Source organism: Nyctereutes procyonoides, unplaced genomic scaffold (genome assembly GCF_905146905.1).
Source record: "Nyctereutes procyonoides isolate TBG_1078 unplaced genomic scaffold, NYPRO_anot_genome, whole genome shotgun sequence".
In the NCBI taxonomy this organism is placed as follows: domain Eukaryota; kingdom Metazoa; phylum Chordata; class Mammalia; order Carnivora; family Canidae; genus Nyctereutes; species Nyctereutes procyonoides.
This window is the reverse complement of record NW_026575052.1, coordinates 44952060-44969741: the sequence shown is the minus strand read 5'-3', so window position 1 is coordinate 44969741 and position 17682 is coordinate 44952060. Positions and strand designations below refer to the sequence as shown.

At 39.1% G+C, this 17682-nt stretch overlaps 1 protein-coding gene across 5 annotated transcripts in view; it reads left to right on the top strand.

The window, feature by feature from the left end:
* Window positions 1-3964: 3964 nt before the first annotated feature.
* RBM27 (RNA binding motif protein 27) overlaps window positions 3965-17682 on the top strand; it is a 71633-nt gene continuing 57915 nt past the window's right edge. For all 5 annotated transcript variants that reach the window (XM_055331729.1, XM_055331728.1, XM_055331726.1 and 2 more), the window contains exons 1-2: window positions 3965-4214; window positions 16417-16535. In XM_055331729.1, coding sequence (XP_055187704.1) covers window positions 4156-4214; window positions 16417-16535 — 178 coding nt within the window. In that variant the 5' untranslated portion in view covers window positions 3965-4155. The remainder of the gene's footprint in view (window positions 4215-16416; window positions 16536-17682) is intronic.

Genomic DNA, 17682 nt, shown 5'->3' with positions numbered 1-17682 from the left:
AAATTGGTGCATGTATCAATAGCTCCTTCTTTTCTGTTGCTGAGTAGCATTCCAGGGTATGATGGTATCTAAGTCTTACAGTTTGTTTAACCACTCACGTGTTTAAGGTCATCTGGGATGATTCCAGTTTGGGGCTGTGATAAACAAAACTGCTATAAATACTTGTATGCAAGTTTTTGTCCATGAACATGTTTTCATTTCTCTGGGATAAATTCTCAGGAGTGTAATTGTTGGGTCATATGAGAGCTGCCCTTGTTTTTAGAGAGAATATACCAAACTGTTCTTTCAGAGTGGCTGCACCATTTTACCATTTATACTAGTCATTCTATTTTTTTAATACTAGTCATTCTTATAGGTATGTAGTGTGACAGAATTTTGTAAAAAACTCCTCATAACATAGTTCTCCTAAGAAAACAAATCTACATTTCCATAAGGAAGAGAGACAGTTCCAACTGATATCCTATTTATCTCCTATCTCACCTTGCTTTTGCATAGCCAAGATTCAAGTGACTTTTATTTTTATTTTATTTTTTTATTTTTCTAACACTTAGAATTGTTTTATTATTTCTCTCTATTTTTATTTTTTTTTAAGTAGGCTCTATGCCCAATGTGGGACTCAAACTCACGACCCAAAGATCAAGCATCACATGCTCCACTGACTGAGCCAGCCGGGTGCCCCTAAGTGACTTTTCTCTGAGTCAGATGGGTTACTACTGGTGACCCAGACTCAACAGAGACTATATTTCGATGTATGTGTTGTTTAAATAGATGATTATCTATAAATGCAGAGACATAAGAGGGTCTGTTGGTAACTATGAAGTTCCTGGTTTGAAATTCTACCAAAGTTTTGTCTAATTGCATTTAATGGAGACATATTGTGATTATAAATTACACAGAAATATAACTCTGAAAAATTACTCTCAACCTTTTTTTATCATACATCTGGGATTGCTCTTGGTCACCGGTTAGAGAACAGGACAAAAAAACTGTGGGCAAATACACTGTGAGGATGGAAGGCCTATCCACCTTTGTCAACACTTGTGTGAAATTGCAGAGTTAACAGTTCTTCCTGGTTGAGGCCTAGTTACTTTCAAGCCAAGAAAGGGAATTTGGTTTGAACAAGGATTGTTTAGATGTATATTCTTCTTGTAGTCACTCTCTCTTTTCAGTGCCTTATATTAATAATCTCTCTTGGGCAGCATGGGTGGCTCAGTGGTTTAGTGCCGTCTTCGGCCCAGGGAGTGATCCTGGAGACCCGGGATCGAGTCCCACGTCAGGCTCCCTGCATTGAGCCTGCTTCTCCCTTTGCCTGTGTCTCTGCCTCTCTCTGTGTCTCATGAATAAATCAATAAAATTAAAAAAATAATAATCTTTCTTAAGTAGATTGACACCTCTTTCTCCTCTTATGAAGATAAAACTGAGAGAAAAGCCAATCTTTGTTAAGTACCCATTTTAACATCCACCTTAACTAAGGAAAGAACATTTATTTAATACTAGCCTTACTCTCTGCTATCCCAAGAACAGTGTCTAATAGATGGTAATGAGCTCAATACATATTTGTTGGATGAATTTTGAATGAACCACATGGTTAATATTTCAAGGTTTGCTAGCAAGATATTTCAGTGAAGGTTATAGGTGTGGACTTTGTGGTCAAACACACATGGTCAAGGCTGGGTCTTTCCACTGATTAGTTTCATGATCTCTCTGGAATGCAATTTTCTCATCTGTGAATATTGTTTACTGTACAGGGGGACTGCGAAGAGGAGAGGCAACAATACACTGAAATATTTAGCACAGGGCCAGCACAGAGTATGTACTTAACAACCGAGGCTAGGATTATTATTTACAATGCCTGACGGTTAGGCTACTGGAATCTGAGCTCCCAAAAGGCTGGATCAATATAAATGGATATAACTTTTCAAACTTTTGTGATAAAAGCAATTCCTGTTCCATTTCTATCACACTACCATCAAGTTCTTTCCTAGCCTTAGGCCCAATCACATCACTTACATTTCTCTTTTTTTAATTTGTTATTTTTGGGTAACACTTCATCTATATAGTAGGAAGAAGTGGAGGAAATATGGATAAGCATAAAAGGGAGGAGGAGAAAGAGAAGAGGCAACAGTTGGATATGAGAAAGCTCTGGGGTTGCTAAGAACTAGATGCAAATTCTGCTCCATCTGCAGATATGTGTTTCTGGGTAAACCACTCAGTCTCTGGCCTCCTTCTTTCATTTGCAAAGTTGGGGAGAAGGTATCACTGAAGGGGGCTCGTTAGATGATTTCTAAGTGCATTTTGCGTATATTACTCTATCTAAGGGGTCTACATACTGCAGCCAGCAAGCCAAACCCTGTTGGCACCTGCTTCTGTTCATCTTCAAGGTAACAAAGGCTTTTACATTTTTATTTTTTTTTTTATTTTTTTTTTTAAAGATTTTATTTATTTATTCATGATAGTCACAGAGAGAGAGAGAGGCAGAGACACAGGCAGAGGGAGAAGCAGGCTCCACGCAGGGAGCCCGACGTGGGATTCGATCCCGGGTCTCCAGGATCGCGCCCTGCGCCAAAGGCAGGCACTAAACCGCTGCGCCACCCAGGGATCCCGGCTTTTACATTTTTAAATGGTTTTTAAAAAATCAAGAAAATATGTTGTGACATTTGAAAATTTTCTAAAATTTGAAATTTTATATGTTTTATGTGGACACAGCCTTAATCATTTGTCTGCATATTCCCTAAAGCCAGTTTCATGCCAAGAGAGCAGAGTTGAGTGGGTGTCAGAGACCTCACGGTCCACAAAACCAAAGGTATTTACTATTTAGCCCTTTTTAGAAAGTTTGCTTTTTCCTGCTCTATGTATAGATAGCATACCTGATTATTTTAGGATGATCCATCTCTTTTATAGGACAGGTGTGCTTATCAGGTATTTTTCAAAATGTTATTGTAATGCATAATCCCATAAACTGTTCAACTCTCTGGGAGAGACTCTGTTTTGCTCACCTTTGGAATCCAAGGGTTAGTTCCTCACCTAGTGCTGGCATAGAGCAGGTGCTCAGTATTCGTTGTTGAACAAGCATTGTAAGACCAGTTGCAAGCTAGCAATTTCAAAACTTTAAAAGGAATTTCTCATCCAGTACAAACTAAGTTGCCTATTTTGGTAATTTCGAGTGAAAAAAAATATTTTTAAAAACTTTTTTGCGGACCAAATTCTCCCTGCAAAAAACAAACAAACAAACAAAAAAACAAACCTCACTGAATTTTAGATATCAGGTGAGAAGGTGAAAACAGAATCTTAAAAAATATGAGAGTCGTTTTTTTTCGTAAGTAAAGCATGTATTAAAAATACTGGTAAAAACTGAAATGGCCTCAGCCTTTTACAACTGTGCGCCACGTTTTAAAAATGACGATTATTGGGAGTCCGAGGCATGGTTGTCAGAAACCTTCTGCGTAACTTAAGCACAGCGGCGAAAAATGCAAGCATGTGCGCTGAGCAAAATGATTGTGTAAGGGGGGGGAAGTAAAATTTTGCATTCTGTGCAATGTGTCGAACGTGAACGTATTGCATGTTGTGTTGCAGATTTACTACAGCTGAGTCATTTCGGGACACAAGTGTGTTTCCAGGAAAAAAAAAAAAAAAAAAAACGAGAGGAAGGAAGCAGGCTGAGGGGCTCGCCGGGTTCCCCCAGGCACTCCCAGTAGCAGGCACCGGTGTTCCGCGGCGGGCGGCGGCGTGGTCAAAAAACGTGCTGCGGCCCCTTTAAGAGGCACAGCACCTTCTCCAAGATACCATCTTGCACCAGGAGTTCACGTAAGCTCTCCACCTACCTTGCTGCATCCCTCCTCCCTAACTGGGTACGGCCGGCCGGCGGGGCGAGCGAGCCTTGTCATTGGCTCTGCGCGCACGGCCCTCTTGCTTCTATTGGTTCTTGCGCCCGCCACTCGGCGCTATCTCCCGCCCGCCTGAGCCGTCGGGCTAGGTTGAGTGAGGGCTCTTGGGTTAGTTCCTGTTAGGCCCCGGCCGGGGGAGTAGGTTGAAGTCTCCTAAGATGCCCGGTGGGCTGGGGCACCGGGAGCTGTGAAGAGGGCGTGAGGAGGCGGCGAGGGGGCACCCGCGGCAGGCCCGAGTGAGAGCGGCGGCCGAGCCCGCCTTCCCCGCACCATGCTCATAGAGGATGTGGATGCCCTCAAGTCCTGGCTGGCCAAGTTACTGGAGCCGATGTGAGTGAGCCAGGCTGGGCCGGGGCCGGCGAACGTGGGCGTTGGGGGCCGCGGGGGCGTGGGGGGAGGGGAGGCGGCGCGGGGGAGGGCGGGGCGGAGGGGCCGCGGCCGGGAGGTCCCGGCGACGTCTTCGCGGTAGTACTAGCACCGTCGTGGGGGGGGCGGCGGGGGGAGGAGAGCCAGGGGCGTAGCGGCGGTGTGGCTTGTGGGGCGCGCGGGGGGGGGGCGGCAAGGACGGCGAGGGCTTTTTAAATATAGATTCTGGGGTGCTGGAAGGGGTAGCAGGCGCTCAGAGGGAATTCACAATTTTGCTATTTGAGAACTGCGAGAGATCTCCAGGCTATCGAGGGATTTTTAAATGTGAATATTGGGCTCTCCAAGGGTGTAGCAGGGTGTCGAGGGCTTTATTAAACAATATTCGTACGGGACTAAGCGATCCAGGAGCAGAGTACTGAGGGCCTCTTAGAAACGTGAGGGCAGAAAGGAATAGTAGGGACCTTGGGGGCTTTATAGCGATTATTGATGAGCTCTGAGGATTCAGGAATTTTGAAGGATTTGAGAAACATGGGGCTAGTTGAAAGGGCTATGTGGGCATTGAGGTGTTTTGGGGAATTACTGGAAAGCTGTTAAGTATGATAGCAAGGATATTGAGGGGATTTTAAAATACTATCCTAGAGTTGTTAATGCTAGGAGAACTAATAACCTCTAAATACCATTAGGGGTTGGAAAAAATTGAGGTTTTAAATTTTAAGGGCTGAAAGGGCTACCCTGGAATTTAGTAGTATTGGAGGAGTATTTGAAAGGGGTTTTCCCATAGCATGTAAGCAATTTTAGTTCCAGCTCCTGGAGCAATAAAAGGGGTAGCAGGAAGGCTTAAGAGCTCTGTAAATACTGTTGCAGGGTTGTGTGGGCCACTGAGGCTGCTGAGGTGTAGGATTTTTGTTGAGGAACTGAAAAGAGAGAGAAGGGCTGGTTGTTAAAAATATATATATTGGGTAGTAGTTGTAGAAATATTGGGACAGTTTAATGGGATAGCAGAGGTATGAGCTTTTTTCGTTTTATAACCATTTTTGGAGGGTCGGATTGTGGCGTGTTTATTTGGGATACTGGGGTATAGCTAGTTTCTGAAACATCCCATACAGGGAAGAGAGGGAATGCTGAAGGGAGGGTTGGAGAGAGACGATATCTAACTCCCTTGGGAAAGAAGGCATGGAAAGGGAAGGGAAGGGATCATTTCCTGTGCTTTCCTATCTTCTACTCCTTAGTTATCCTATTAGAGATGAGGTACTGGCCCAAGGTAAAGGGGTGATGAGGAAGAGATGGGCAGGCCATGATTCATTAGATAAGATCATTTTAGTGAAAGAAAAAAAAAGTTTTTCAGAGGTGGAAATGAGGGCTAGTTTGGGACGCATGGAGCTATCGGTAAAGTTGGGGCTCTTGGGAGACAGCTACTTCCCCCCATTATCTATTTCCTGATCCTCCGGAGAAATGTTGTTAACTAACGTTGTTTGTTGTTTTGCTACTTGATTTCTTGGATGTAAACACCTAGGAAGAGAGTCATCTGTAGTCCGATGTGTCAGCCTTGTGCAGGTAGGATGGTTAAAGGAGGCAGCATTAGGGGAATTTTGATGTCTGAGGTGCTATTTACATTCTTAAGGTGAGGAGTATGTGATTAGAGTACAGGTATGAATGAAAGTACACTAAGGACTTTTGGGTTTTATGTTAGTGATGATTTCCTTAAAAGTTTTGTGGAAGAATATGGGCCTCTTGAGTGTGCATCATACTTTTTCTACAGTAAAGTTTTGGAACACAAAGAAGGAGATGGATTGTGACCAAGGTGGGAAATAAATGAAATAGGTTTAGTGAAATTGACCATATATGGAACAGGCTGAAAAAAAGAAAAAAGTCTGTGTTTAAAATATTCTTTACCTTCATGTTATTTAACATAAACCCTTGTGTGTGTGTGTGACAGTTTTGCATACGGGCTCCGAGTTTGTTGGTAAAGATCCTTCTAAAAGGATTAAATGTGTGTGCCTTTGGTAGAAGGTGACAAGTTTTGATGTTAAAGTTAGTTGCCCTTCTTTATTAAGCTCCCTAAAACATTTTCTTCTGGGTAGTGGTCTTGGTTTTTTCTTTTTTTTTTTTTTTTCCTTTTTGAAGATTATTTATTTATTTATTTATTTGAGAGAGTGTGTACATGAGTGAGGGGAGGGGCAGAGGGAGAGGTCATAGAGGTCGTACCCCACCAGAGCAGAGCCTGGGGCCCAGTCTCAGGAGCCTGGGATCCTGACCTGAGCCAAAAACAGATGTTGACTGCTAACTGAGCCACACAGGCGCCCCTGTTTTTTTTTTTTTTCCTAAATATTTTATTTACTTATTCATGAGAGAGAGAGAGAGAGAGAGAGAGAGAGGCAGAAACACAGGCAGAGGGAGAATCAGGCTCCATGCAGGGAGTCTGATGTGGGACTCGATTCCGGGTCTCCAGGATCACACCCTGGGCTGACTGAAGGCGGCGCTAAACCGCTGAGCCACCCGGGCTGCCCTGTTTTTTTTTTTTTTTTTATTAATATGAAAATTTAGTTTGGATAGGAACTTAAACCTCTCAATAGTGTTTTCTCTTGGGTTTTGTTTTTACTTTTTATTTATTTTTATTTGGCTATAGAGATAAGTTTATAGATATTCTGTAATTTTCATGGGTAAAATTCTCTTTAAAGTGATTATTTGATTTTGGTTTTCCCATTTGTTTTGAGTTTCGTGTTCAACTGAAAACACATCATGCTTGTTTTCTTTAAAATAAATTCATTTCTTCTTTAGGATTAAAAAGAGCTAAAATCAGTGCTTAGACTTTGATAATATGGTTGGCTTTCCTAGAAGTACAAAATAAAAGTACTCATTTTTAACTCATAGTAGTAATGGCTTTGGATGGAATTGGTAATAAGAAATAGCAAATGTAAAAAAAAAAAAGAAATAGCAAATACAGATATACGTATTTTCATTCTTGGTATGTTGTTGTGGGAGATTATTTTTTGTTTAAACACCCTAAAATGTAATAAATGATATGCTAAAATGGATTATATTTGTAAATTTACTTTTTGCATATTCCAGATTGAAGATTTTCATGGCAGATTGGCATGTTAAAACATAGCATTTCAGAGCAGTTGTTAGGTTTTCAGATAATGGAGTTGCATGGATATGTTGGATTCATACTATCCCTGTGCATGATCCACTGTTGCATTTTTAACTAAATTTATAAAAGATTTTTAAGCATGTTGTGTCTTGTCACTGGTGAAACAAAGGCATGCAATGGGGTATTTCTTTTCTTTTTTTTTTTTTTTTATTTATGATAGTCACAGAGAGAGAGAGAGAGAGAGAGAGAGAGAGAGGCAGAGACACAGAGACACAGGCAGAGGGAGAAGCAGGCTCCATGCACCGGGAGCCCGACGTGGGATTCAATCCCGGGTTTCCAGGATCGCGCCCTGGGCCAAAGGCAGGCGCCAAACCACTGCGCCACCTAGGGATCCCCTAATGGGGTATTTCTAAACCAAGCCAGTTTATGTGTAATTATTCCCTATAGACAAAATAGAAATATCATATGCTGTTAGAGCTTATCTGTTACTTCCTGCTCCTATTGTAGATGTGGGACCTACATACTACTTTTACTAGAGGAAAGACAGAAGGAGGGTACATGGAAGAAATGACTCCTTTAACTGGCTAGAACAAAACCTAGTACCATTCTCGTTGGCAGTGCAGTCAAGGGGAAAAAAACATCTTACTCAAGAATTTTATATCTCTTTTCTAACTGCTACATTCACAAACTGAACTCAGAAGTCTTGTTTGAGGTCTTTATCTTCCCTCACTTCCAGATATCCTAGATATCTTAGACTACATAGGGATTATGCACAATTGGGAGATGTCATGGTTTCTTTCCATTAGAAATAACTTCTCATTTTCAGTATGTGAGCCCTTTAAGAGTAAAGTCTTAAGTAAATCTAGGGAATATATTAATCACTGAAGATTAAAAGTTTAGGAAAAGTTCAGGTGAGCATTTTTTCAGTAACATGGATTTCTACCCAATGACGTTTTTAAGGAAATGTTTTAGGTTATTTATACTAGATATATTAAATATATATAAGCATATATATAATTCAAGGCTGCTTGTTTGGCTTATAAAAATTTGTCTTGGTATATGTTTTAAAAAGAGTGATAGGGTTTGTAATACTTTTTGGACAGTTGCATCTGTCTATTGTAGTAAAATATCATTATGTGAATCAGAGCATTTAGTTTCTAGTTCTCTATCTCTGATTTACTGTGTGACTTAGGAGAAATTCTCTGAATTTTCTCTAAACAGTTAATCATATTAGCCTTCTACCTACCTCACAGATATGATATGAATATTAATGTGCAGTCTATAAAAAAGGCCTGTGTACCTTAGAATCATTAAATATAAATGAAATTTTATAGTTTTTGAAATAGGAAAATATATTAAACTTTTTGCAAAAATATTTTACTTATTAATGTTAAGCTCTACTGCCACTTACAAAGTACCAGACTAATGCATGCCAGAGCTAGTCTCACCACGGGCCCTGTAGGTAGGACTGGGAATTGCTAGTGAAAGCTATGGCTTTGATGTGCAGATTCTGTGAGTTCAGTCCTTATCAAGGTCTTTTTAAGTGCACTAGGAGATTGAATGTGTTGTCATCTCTGAGTATGATGGATAAGGCAGCAATAAGTTTCACAGACTGAGATCATTTTATTGGTTCAGTGGTCACGGAGGGGTTATACTTTGGACAAACTCTAGAGTTTACATGCTGCCATAAATTTGCAGTCCTTATCACATTAGACTCTAATGTCTGGGGCTGCTCAAATGGGACAAAAAATAGTCACCTAATGACTCTGAGACCTCACATCTCAGATAACTACAAAGGTGAAATGAGTATTTTGGAGGTATGTTCTTAAGACTGAGAAGTTCTGATAATGTGCTTTGTGGCTTCAAGAATCAAGCTGCTTCCAAAGTGCTGTGAGACTTGTTTAAGGAGACCATTAACTATTTCACAGTAAAGGACTTATTTTGACCAGAAGACTTCTTGGCATGCTTTAGTATACTAAGTTAAGGACATATTTGCTCTTGTGTCCTTTGGTCTGCCTCCTAAATATGTCTGACTTCATTCTTCCTGGCCCAATTGCTGTAGGCTAAAAGCCAGAAGTTGCTTTTATAGCCCTGTTTCCTATCACTGCCTTGTCTCATCCCCTCACAGGGTTATTACTTACTTTGTTGTTAATTTTTTTTAATCATTTGTTATTTTGTACTGTAATTATTTGTTTTTATTTTCATTTCTTGGCCACTATACTGCAGGGCAAGGTCTGTCTTGCTCAGAGTAATTCCATTACCAAGCAAGATGCTTGGCATTTAGTGAACATTCAATAAATGTTTAAATGAATCAGTGTCCTTATATGTACATATAGGTTGGTTGACAATTAAAAAGGAAGATTTTTCTTAATAGTCTAATTTTCAGGGTATACTTAGGTGGTAACTACTGCTCTGTGAGCCATAGTCCACATATCAAAGTGGTATTTGCAACTGACAGATGTATGTTTAAATATATTTTTTTACCCAAAATAAATCTAGGGGTATTTTTTTCTGTTCATGAAAGCCTCTAATTAATTAAGGGGAAGATGAAAGCTTTCATTTGAAAAGAAGTAGAAGTGCCATTATTTCCTTCTCTTTAGTATGTGTTAACAGATTTTTAGAACTTAATAGTTATTCACATGAACAATTTGAAAATGTCACCTCAGGTTTTATTTATTTTTCTTCTTTTTTTTCCTAAGTTTTTTTTTTTTTTAAAGATTTTATTTATTCATGAGAGGGGGGGGGGCAGGCAGAGACACACAGGGTGAGGGAGAAGCAGGCTCCGTGCAGGGAGCCTAACGTGGGACTCAATCCCGGGTCTCCAGGATCACACCCTGGGCTGAAGGCGGTGCTAAACTACTGAGCCACCTGGGCTGCCCTAAGATTTTGTTTTAAGTAACCCCAATACCCAACATGGGCTTTGAACTTACAACCCTGAGATTGAGAATTGCGTGCTCTACCAACTGAATCAGCCAGGTGTCCCTTTCTTTACTTGTTTGTCCAGTTTTGTTTTACCAAAGGAATAACAAAAGCAGACTTTTTGGTTTTTTACTTTTTTTCTTATAAAGTAAAAATAAAATTACTATTTATTACATTACAGAAAATGCAGAAAGAAAAATAATACAATTACTTGCATGTATTTATTTCTAGTTTCTCTTGTGTATATGTAAACTTCCAGGTAGCTGTTATCACAATCAAAGGTAAAATTTTTTATCTGGATTTCTCCATTTGACTTTACATCAGAAACATTTTTCAGGGACCCCTGGGTGGCGCAGTGGTTTGGCGCCTGCCTTTGGCCCAGGGCGCAATCCTGGAGACCCGGGATCGAATTCCACATCCGGCTCCCCGTGCATGGAGCCTGCTTCTTCTTCTGCCTGTGTCTCTGCCTCTCTCTCTCTCTCTCTCTCTCTCTGTGACTATCATAAATAAATAAAAAATAAATTAAAAAAGGAAACATTTTTCATATTTGTTATTTTTATAACCTTCACTTTGGATGTCTCATGTTTCATAAACATTTAACAGTGAAATGGTTATGTTGACTTTACTTTTTCTGTTAAAAATAATGCTGTTTTTATACCATATATATTTAATTATATATACTTAGTGTTAATTAGTTATCAGTATTTTCTATATTTGGCTTTATTTCCTGAGGCTGATTTCCTATAACTACAACTACTGATTAGAGAATATGAACCTTTTTTTTTTTTTAAGATTTATTTTAGAGAGGGAACGTGTGTAACTGTGCATGCCTGTTTGAAGGGAGAGAGGGAAGCTCAAGGAGTGGGACGCCTGGGTGGCTCAGCGGTTGAGTGTCTGCCTTTGGCTCAGGGAATGATCTGGAGTCCCGGGATGGGGATCGAGTTCCATCAGGCTCCCTGCATGGAGCCTGCTTCTCTCTCTGCCTATGTTTCTGCCTCTCTCTCTCTGTGTCCCATGAATAAATAAATAAAATCTTTAAAAAAAAAAAAAAAAAACCTCAAGGAGCCTCCCCACTGAATTCAGAGCCCTACTTGGGGCTCCATCTCAGGACCCTGAAATCACAAGAGCTGAAACAAAGAATCGGATGCTTGACCAACTGAGCCACCCAGGCACCCCAAGAATATGAACATTTTTAGTGGCTTTTGATGCACATTAAGATCAGGAGGTTTTTTTCCTCTCTGGCTCAGTAGCATATTCATGAATAGTGTCACTTCTGAAACAAGTGTCATACTAAGGTAGAACTTAAAATTGAGCCTGTATTCAGAAACCTGTAGATTTTCCTGAAAGTGGAAAAGGTTTAAGTAGTGTTGGTGTTTTCCTAAAACAAATAGACTCTGATAACTTTTAAGTAGTGTTTCTTGGCTTAGGGCCTAAGGTAAGACCCTTACTCTTTGGTCTTGGGATTGGATATATGTCTAAAATCTGTAAAGCTGATGTTCCAGGATAACAGATGTGTCATATACCTGCAGTGGATATTTCATTAAGGAGGAAAAAGACAAATTTGAGATTTTTATGGATAAGAAATTTTTTAAGGCAATATTTCTATTAACTTGCCCTGATAAAAATTCATTCTAGTTCATTTTTATTTTTTAAATAAAAAAATTGAAATATTTTCTTAGAATATTATAATGCAAGATGTAGATTATAAGGAGTCCTCATATTTCTAATTTCCATTATTTTATTTTTATTATTTTTAAAGATTTTATTTATTCATGAGAGACACAGAAAGAGAGAGAGAGAGAGAGGCAGAGACACAGGCAGAGGGAGAAGCAGGCTGCATGCAGGGAGCCTGATGTGGGACTCGATCAGGCCCTGGGGTGAAGGTGGCGCTAAACCGCTGAGCCACTGGGGTTGCCCTAATTTCCATTAAACTTACAAAAATTTCTTTTGTTCATTCTTTATTTTAATTGGAAGGTAACTACTGGTTGGGCCGTAGAATGTATTCTCATGCAGATTTACAAAACTAGTAAAGTGTATGTAGTGTAAAATAGATTTTACTCTGTGGAATTGCAGCTGAGTGTTCCACAGGTGTGCTTTCTTATCTTGAGTGGATCACTTCATTTGTCTTTACATATTTACAAATTTATAAGTTTTATAGATATCTATAAAATAAATAGTTCATTGTACCGTTAAGGCCTTTTTTTAAAAAAATTTTTATTTATGATAGGCACACAGTGAGAGAGAGAGAGGCAGAGACACAGGCAGAGGGAGAAGCAGGCTCCACGCACCGGGAGCCCGACGTGGGATGCGATCCCGGGTCTCCAGGATCGCGCCCTGGGCCAAAGGCGCCAAACCGCTGCGCCACCCAGGGATCCCCCCCTGTTAAGGCCTTTTAAAGTCTATAGTAGAATAGTAATTTTAGATAGGTATTATTCTGTTTTCTAATCTCATTGTTATAATAGAAGCCTCTTTCTATCTAGAAATGTGTGTAACATAGCCATGGGTCCAAAATTTTAAAACCCTTTTCATTACCAAGTAGACTTGTCCCTGTAGTTAAGCCAGAATGAATTTCCATAAGCTTTGATTACAAATAAATAGCTAAAAGATTTTAAATACTCTGGGGTAAGAGAAGTAAGAAGTGGTCTTGAATTTGTCTTGTAAATTATCAAGGATCTTAGTCATGCTCAGATTTTTGTGACACACTTCTGGAAGTCTAGTTGGGCTACTGTTAGCCTCAGTGCCATAGCTACTGCAGTATTGTAATTGTCAGTTTTTAAAGATTATGTAGTTGGGGTGATGAAAGAATAAATAAGAACAATCATAAAGGTACAGAAAATTACAGCATAAAACTCCCTGGTGTATTTAAGTTTCACCATTGAATTGGTGTGACTTACTATTTCAGACCAGCAATTTCCTTCATAGTACACTTTATGGGTACACATTAGGAGCTGTTAAATTTAAATGGTCCCATTCTTTTGGCTATAAACATGCTTTTGTATTTGGTACGGAACTTTAACTATCTTATTATTAACAATAACTTGTTCACTCATATTGCACAGATATTTAAAATCTGTGATCACTCTCTTTTTTTGGTGTCTAGGTTTTTTCTGCTCTTTTACCTTGTAACTGTTCCTCTTAAGGCTTAACACCATCACATCAAAATGTATTTCATCAGAAGCAACCTCACTCTGCATTTGTTTTTCAGAATCTGAATACTAGATAAATGTGTAAGATACCTGGGTTTGTTTAACTCCCCTCATTTATCCAATAATCTGAAAATTTTGCCTGCTTCTCACTAGAAACCTTATACCCTTACCCACCTTTCTATCTGTTGGGGTTCCTGAGTCTCCTTAAAAGGTTCTCATAGCAGCAGAAAAAATGACATTGCCTCTTTCTACCATTCTTACTTTTTTTTTAATTTTTAAAGATTTTAATTATTTATTAGAGCGTGAGAGAAGGAATGAGTGAGCAAGCATGGGGGGGGGGAGCGGTAAGGCAGAGGGAAAGAGAGAAGCAGACTCTCCATGAGGCTTTATCCCAAGACCTGGGGATCATGACCTGAGCCTGAGGCAGACGCTTAACCGACTGCTCCACCCAGATGCCCCCTGCCATTCTTAACTTTTTTAAAAAACCTTTTCTTTCTGTGTTTAGAATATCTTCTTTATCTAGGATCTGAACTTTCTAAGTAAAGGTAAAAATGTGATAGATTATTTTTTTTACCGTCTCTTTTCCATTTGAATGTTGATTAGAAATATATTGATCAAATATCTTAACTGTTTTCAGGAGTGAGTTTAAATCTATGTATTTCTGTTTTAATGTGTTTATAGATAAGCCAAGGTGGGCATGGCCTGTGTAACATTTTTGAAGGTATAAATGCTATATATTCATTTTATTTATATTACTAATTTTTAGATTGAGTAATTTGCATACAATGTTATCTTTAGTTTCATATATATAACTTGGTGATTTGATTTATACACTGTGGAGTGCTCACCACAATAAGTCAAATTACAGTCTGTCTCCATAAAAAGTTATTATTGACTATATTCCCTGTGCTACACATTACATCCTCATGTCTTTCTTACTTTATAACTGGAAGATTATGTCTCTTAATCCCCCTCACCTGTTTTATCCATCCCACCCAACTTCTTTTCCCTCTGGCAACCATCAGTTTGTTTCCTGTATCTATGAGTGTTTCTGTTTTGTTTTGTTTTTTAGATTCCACATGTAAGTGAAATCATATGGTATTTGTCTTCCTCTGACTTAGCACACTTAGCATATACCTTCTAGGTTCATCCATGTCATTGCAGATGGCCAGATTTCATTCTTTTTTTATGGCCGAGTAATATTAATACATTGTATGTATGTATTCCATGTTGTCTTCATTCATCTATCAGTGAACTTTTTGGTTGTTTCCGTATCTTGGCTATTGTAAATTATGCTGTGATGAACATGGAGTACATATGTCTATCTGAATTAGTGTTTTCATTTTCCTCAGGTAAATACTTAAAAGTGGAATTATTGCATTATGTGATAGTTCTATTTTTAATTTTTTGAAGAACCTTCATACTGTTTTCCATAGGAGCTGCACCAGTTTACATTCCTATCAACCAGTGCATGAGGGTTCCCTTTTCCCCACATCCTTACCAACAATTTTTTTTTAGAGATTTTTTTTAAGTAACCTCTTTACCCAAAATGGGGCTTGAACTCAAAACCCCGAGATCAAGTCACATGCTGTACTGACTGAGCCCACCAGGCACCCCTCTTGTCTTTGTGATAATAGCCATTCTGACAGGTGTGAGTTGATATCTCAGTGTGGTTTTGATTGGCATTTTCCTGATGGCTAGGAATGTTGAACATCTTTTTAAATGCCTCTTGGCCATTTGCATGTCTTTTTTGGAAAAATGTGTATTGAGGTCATCTGCCAGTTTTTTTCTTTTTTTTTCTTTTTTTCTTTTTTCTTTGTTTAATTAAAGTGCAGTTGACAGGTGTTTTGTTTTTTGGGTTTTTTTGGCCCTCTGCTCATTTTTAAAATCAGATCGTTTGTTTTTCTATTATTGATCTGTATATCCATTTTAGAATTTAGCAGTTGGATTTACCAAGGTAATCTGTTTGAAAATGTAATTTACATTTTTTACTTAAGAAATTCTGGCTTTCTTTTAAATTGCATGTTTTTATTGTGTAGCTCCTCATCTTGGACACTTACACTCTTTCCTTTGCACTTTGACTCTTGCTCACAATTCATTTTATTAGGTCTGAGTTTTATAAAATTGAGTCATTGAGATTTGCTCTCTTAGATTTGATTCATAAATGCGCATTGATGTTCAGAGAATTAGCTTTATTAAAAAATATATTTTTCCCATATATATATTTACAGCACAAAAACTTTCCATTTTTTGTAGTATAGATAAAACGTTAGGTCTGAAAATTGCTACAGAGTTTGACAACTCAGGGAACATATGCTACCCTGGCATAGATGATTTTGAATGTCAAAAGACAGTTACTACTGACTAGAGAAAAAAAAAAAGAGAGACGTAGATGGAGGTTGTCCCTGCTGCCCTTCTATGGTTTCTCTTTCTGTTGTAGGTCCCAGATCTTTTCTTTCTGGCTTATAGCTGCTAGGATGTTTGCCTGTAATGTTTAAGGTGTCAGCCTTCCTGTATTCTTATTCTTTAAAGAGATCCTTAAGATACTAAGATTATTAGTGGACTCGATCACTGTTTTAGGTTGCTGGTGTCTGGGGTTATAGGGATTGGGGAAAGATGTCTCATCACTTGGCATGGTTCTTCATCATTGGTCACATGGAACAACAGGTAGTTCCTGAGGATATCAGCAGTGCTTCTACAGCACTACAACTCAGGGGTTGATTGCCACCCTTTCCCTGTTACCATTGAGAAAGCAAATAAATGTAGAATTGGTCCAAAATTCTGGGTCTACTTAAAACATTGAAAATAGGAGACACAATTTTATAAAAATAAGCAGAAAAGGACAATCTTGTTTGCAGTGTGTACATGCTATTTGTTACAAGTTGCCTTTGTTTGCAGTCACTTTAAAGACCTTTAGCTTTCTAAAAGGGGTGACTTCATTTATGATATCGCTATTTGAAAAAAAAAGAAAAAAGGTTTAAAAATTTTTGTTTTCTTTTTGTGTAACTAGATGTGATGCTGACCCTTCAGCCTTAGCCAACTATGTTGTAGCACTGGTCAAGAAGGACAAACCTGAGAAAGAATTGAAAGCCTTTTGTGCTGATCAACTTGACGTCTTTTTACAAAAAGGTAATTATTATGAGCTTTCAGCCACATATTTAAGATTTTAAATTTAAAACTTTATGAAATCTTGGAAATAAAAGCTTGGAAGGAAAGAATTCAGTCAGCATCCTTTAACATTTGACTATATCTATTCCTATTAATTATTTATCGTGTATTTTTTTTAATAAAGATTTTATTTATTTATTCATGAGAGACAGAGAGAGGCAGAGACACAGGCAGAGGGAGAAGCAGGCTCCATGCAGGAGCCTGATGAGGGACTTGATCCCGGGACTCCAGGATCACACCCTAGGCCAAAGGCAGGCACTAAACCCCTGAGCCACCCAGGGATCCCCCTTATCATGTATTTTGGAAGACTTTTTCCCCCCCTTTCCTTTCCTTCTCTGCTGTTTTCCTGTGTTGAAGCAGTTGTAATTCTAATGCTTTTTTTGGTGAATGGGCCCTCTATGGCTTGTGGCAGAGTCCAGTTGCTGGTTGAGGGTAACAGTTTGAGGAGAATGTAGCTGCTTAGGCTTACTGTTTATTAGGACAATGAAGCTATCCGCCCCCCCGCCCCCCCCCCCCCCCCGCTGGAGCTTCTTGCTATACAGGAAGAGATGGGCATAATCCTCTTCTCTTTGTGCCTTCCCATCTTCTTACCAAAGTACTTTCCATGACCTGCAGAGCTTCCTGGAGGCCTCCCCTGCTGAATCTCTGCCCTCATCTCTTACCACCCTCCCTCACTTGTTCCATTCTAGTCATTGTGACCCCATTGCCTTTTTTTTCAGCATGTTAAACATGTTCCCAACTCAGGGCTTTTGAACTCATTTTACTCTTGCTTGAATTGGTTTCTTCTCTTACAGTTTCTGGTCTTCTCTCAAATTTTACCTTCTCAGAGTAGTTTCCCCCGAGTGCACTATGTACACTATATTTTACCTCATGCCCGCAATCATCCTCTCCTCCTCCCAGTCTTGTTTCGTTTTGGTTTTCATGGCACTTGTTACTTCTTGCCATGTTATATGTTTATTTATCTCTTTATGTGTGTTGCACTCCCTCCCCCTCCTGTTTGTTTTTCCCTTTGTTGAGAGTGCTGACTTGGAACCTAGAGTGCTTGGCCCATAGAAGGTATTCAGTAAATATTGTTGAATATATGAAAGGAATATGGATAATAATGCAC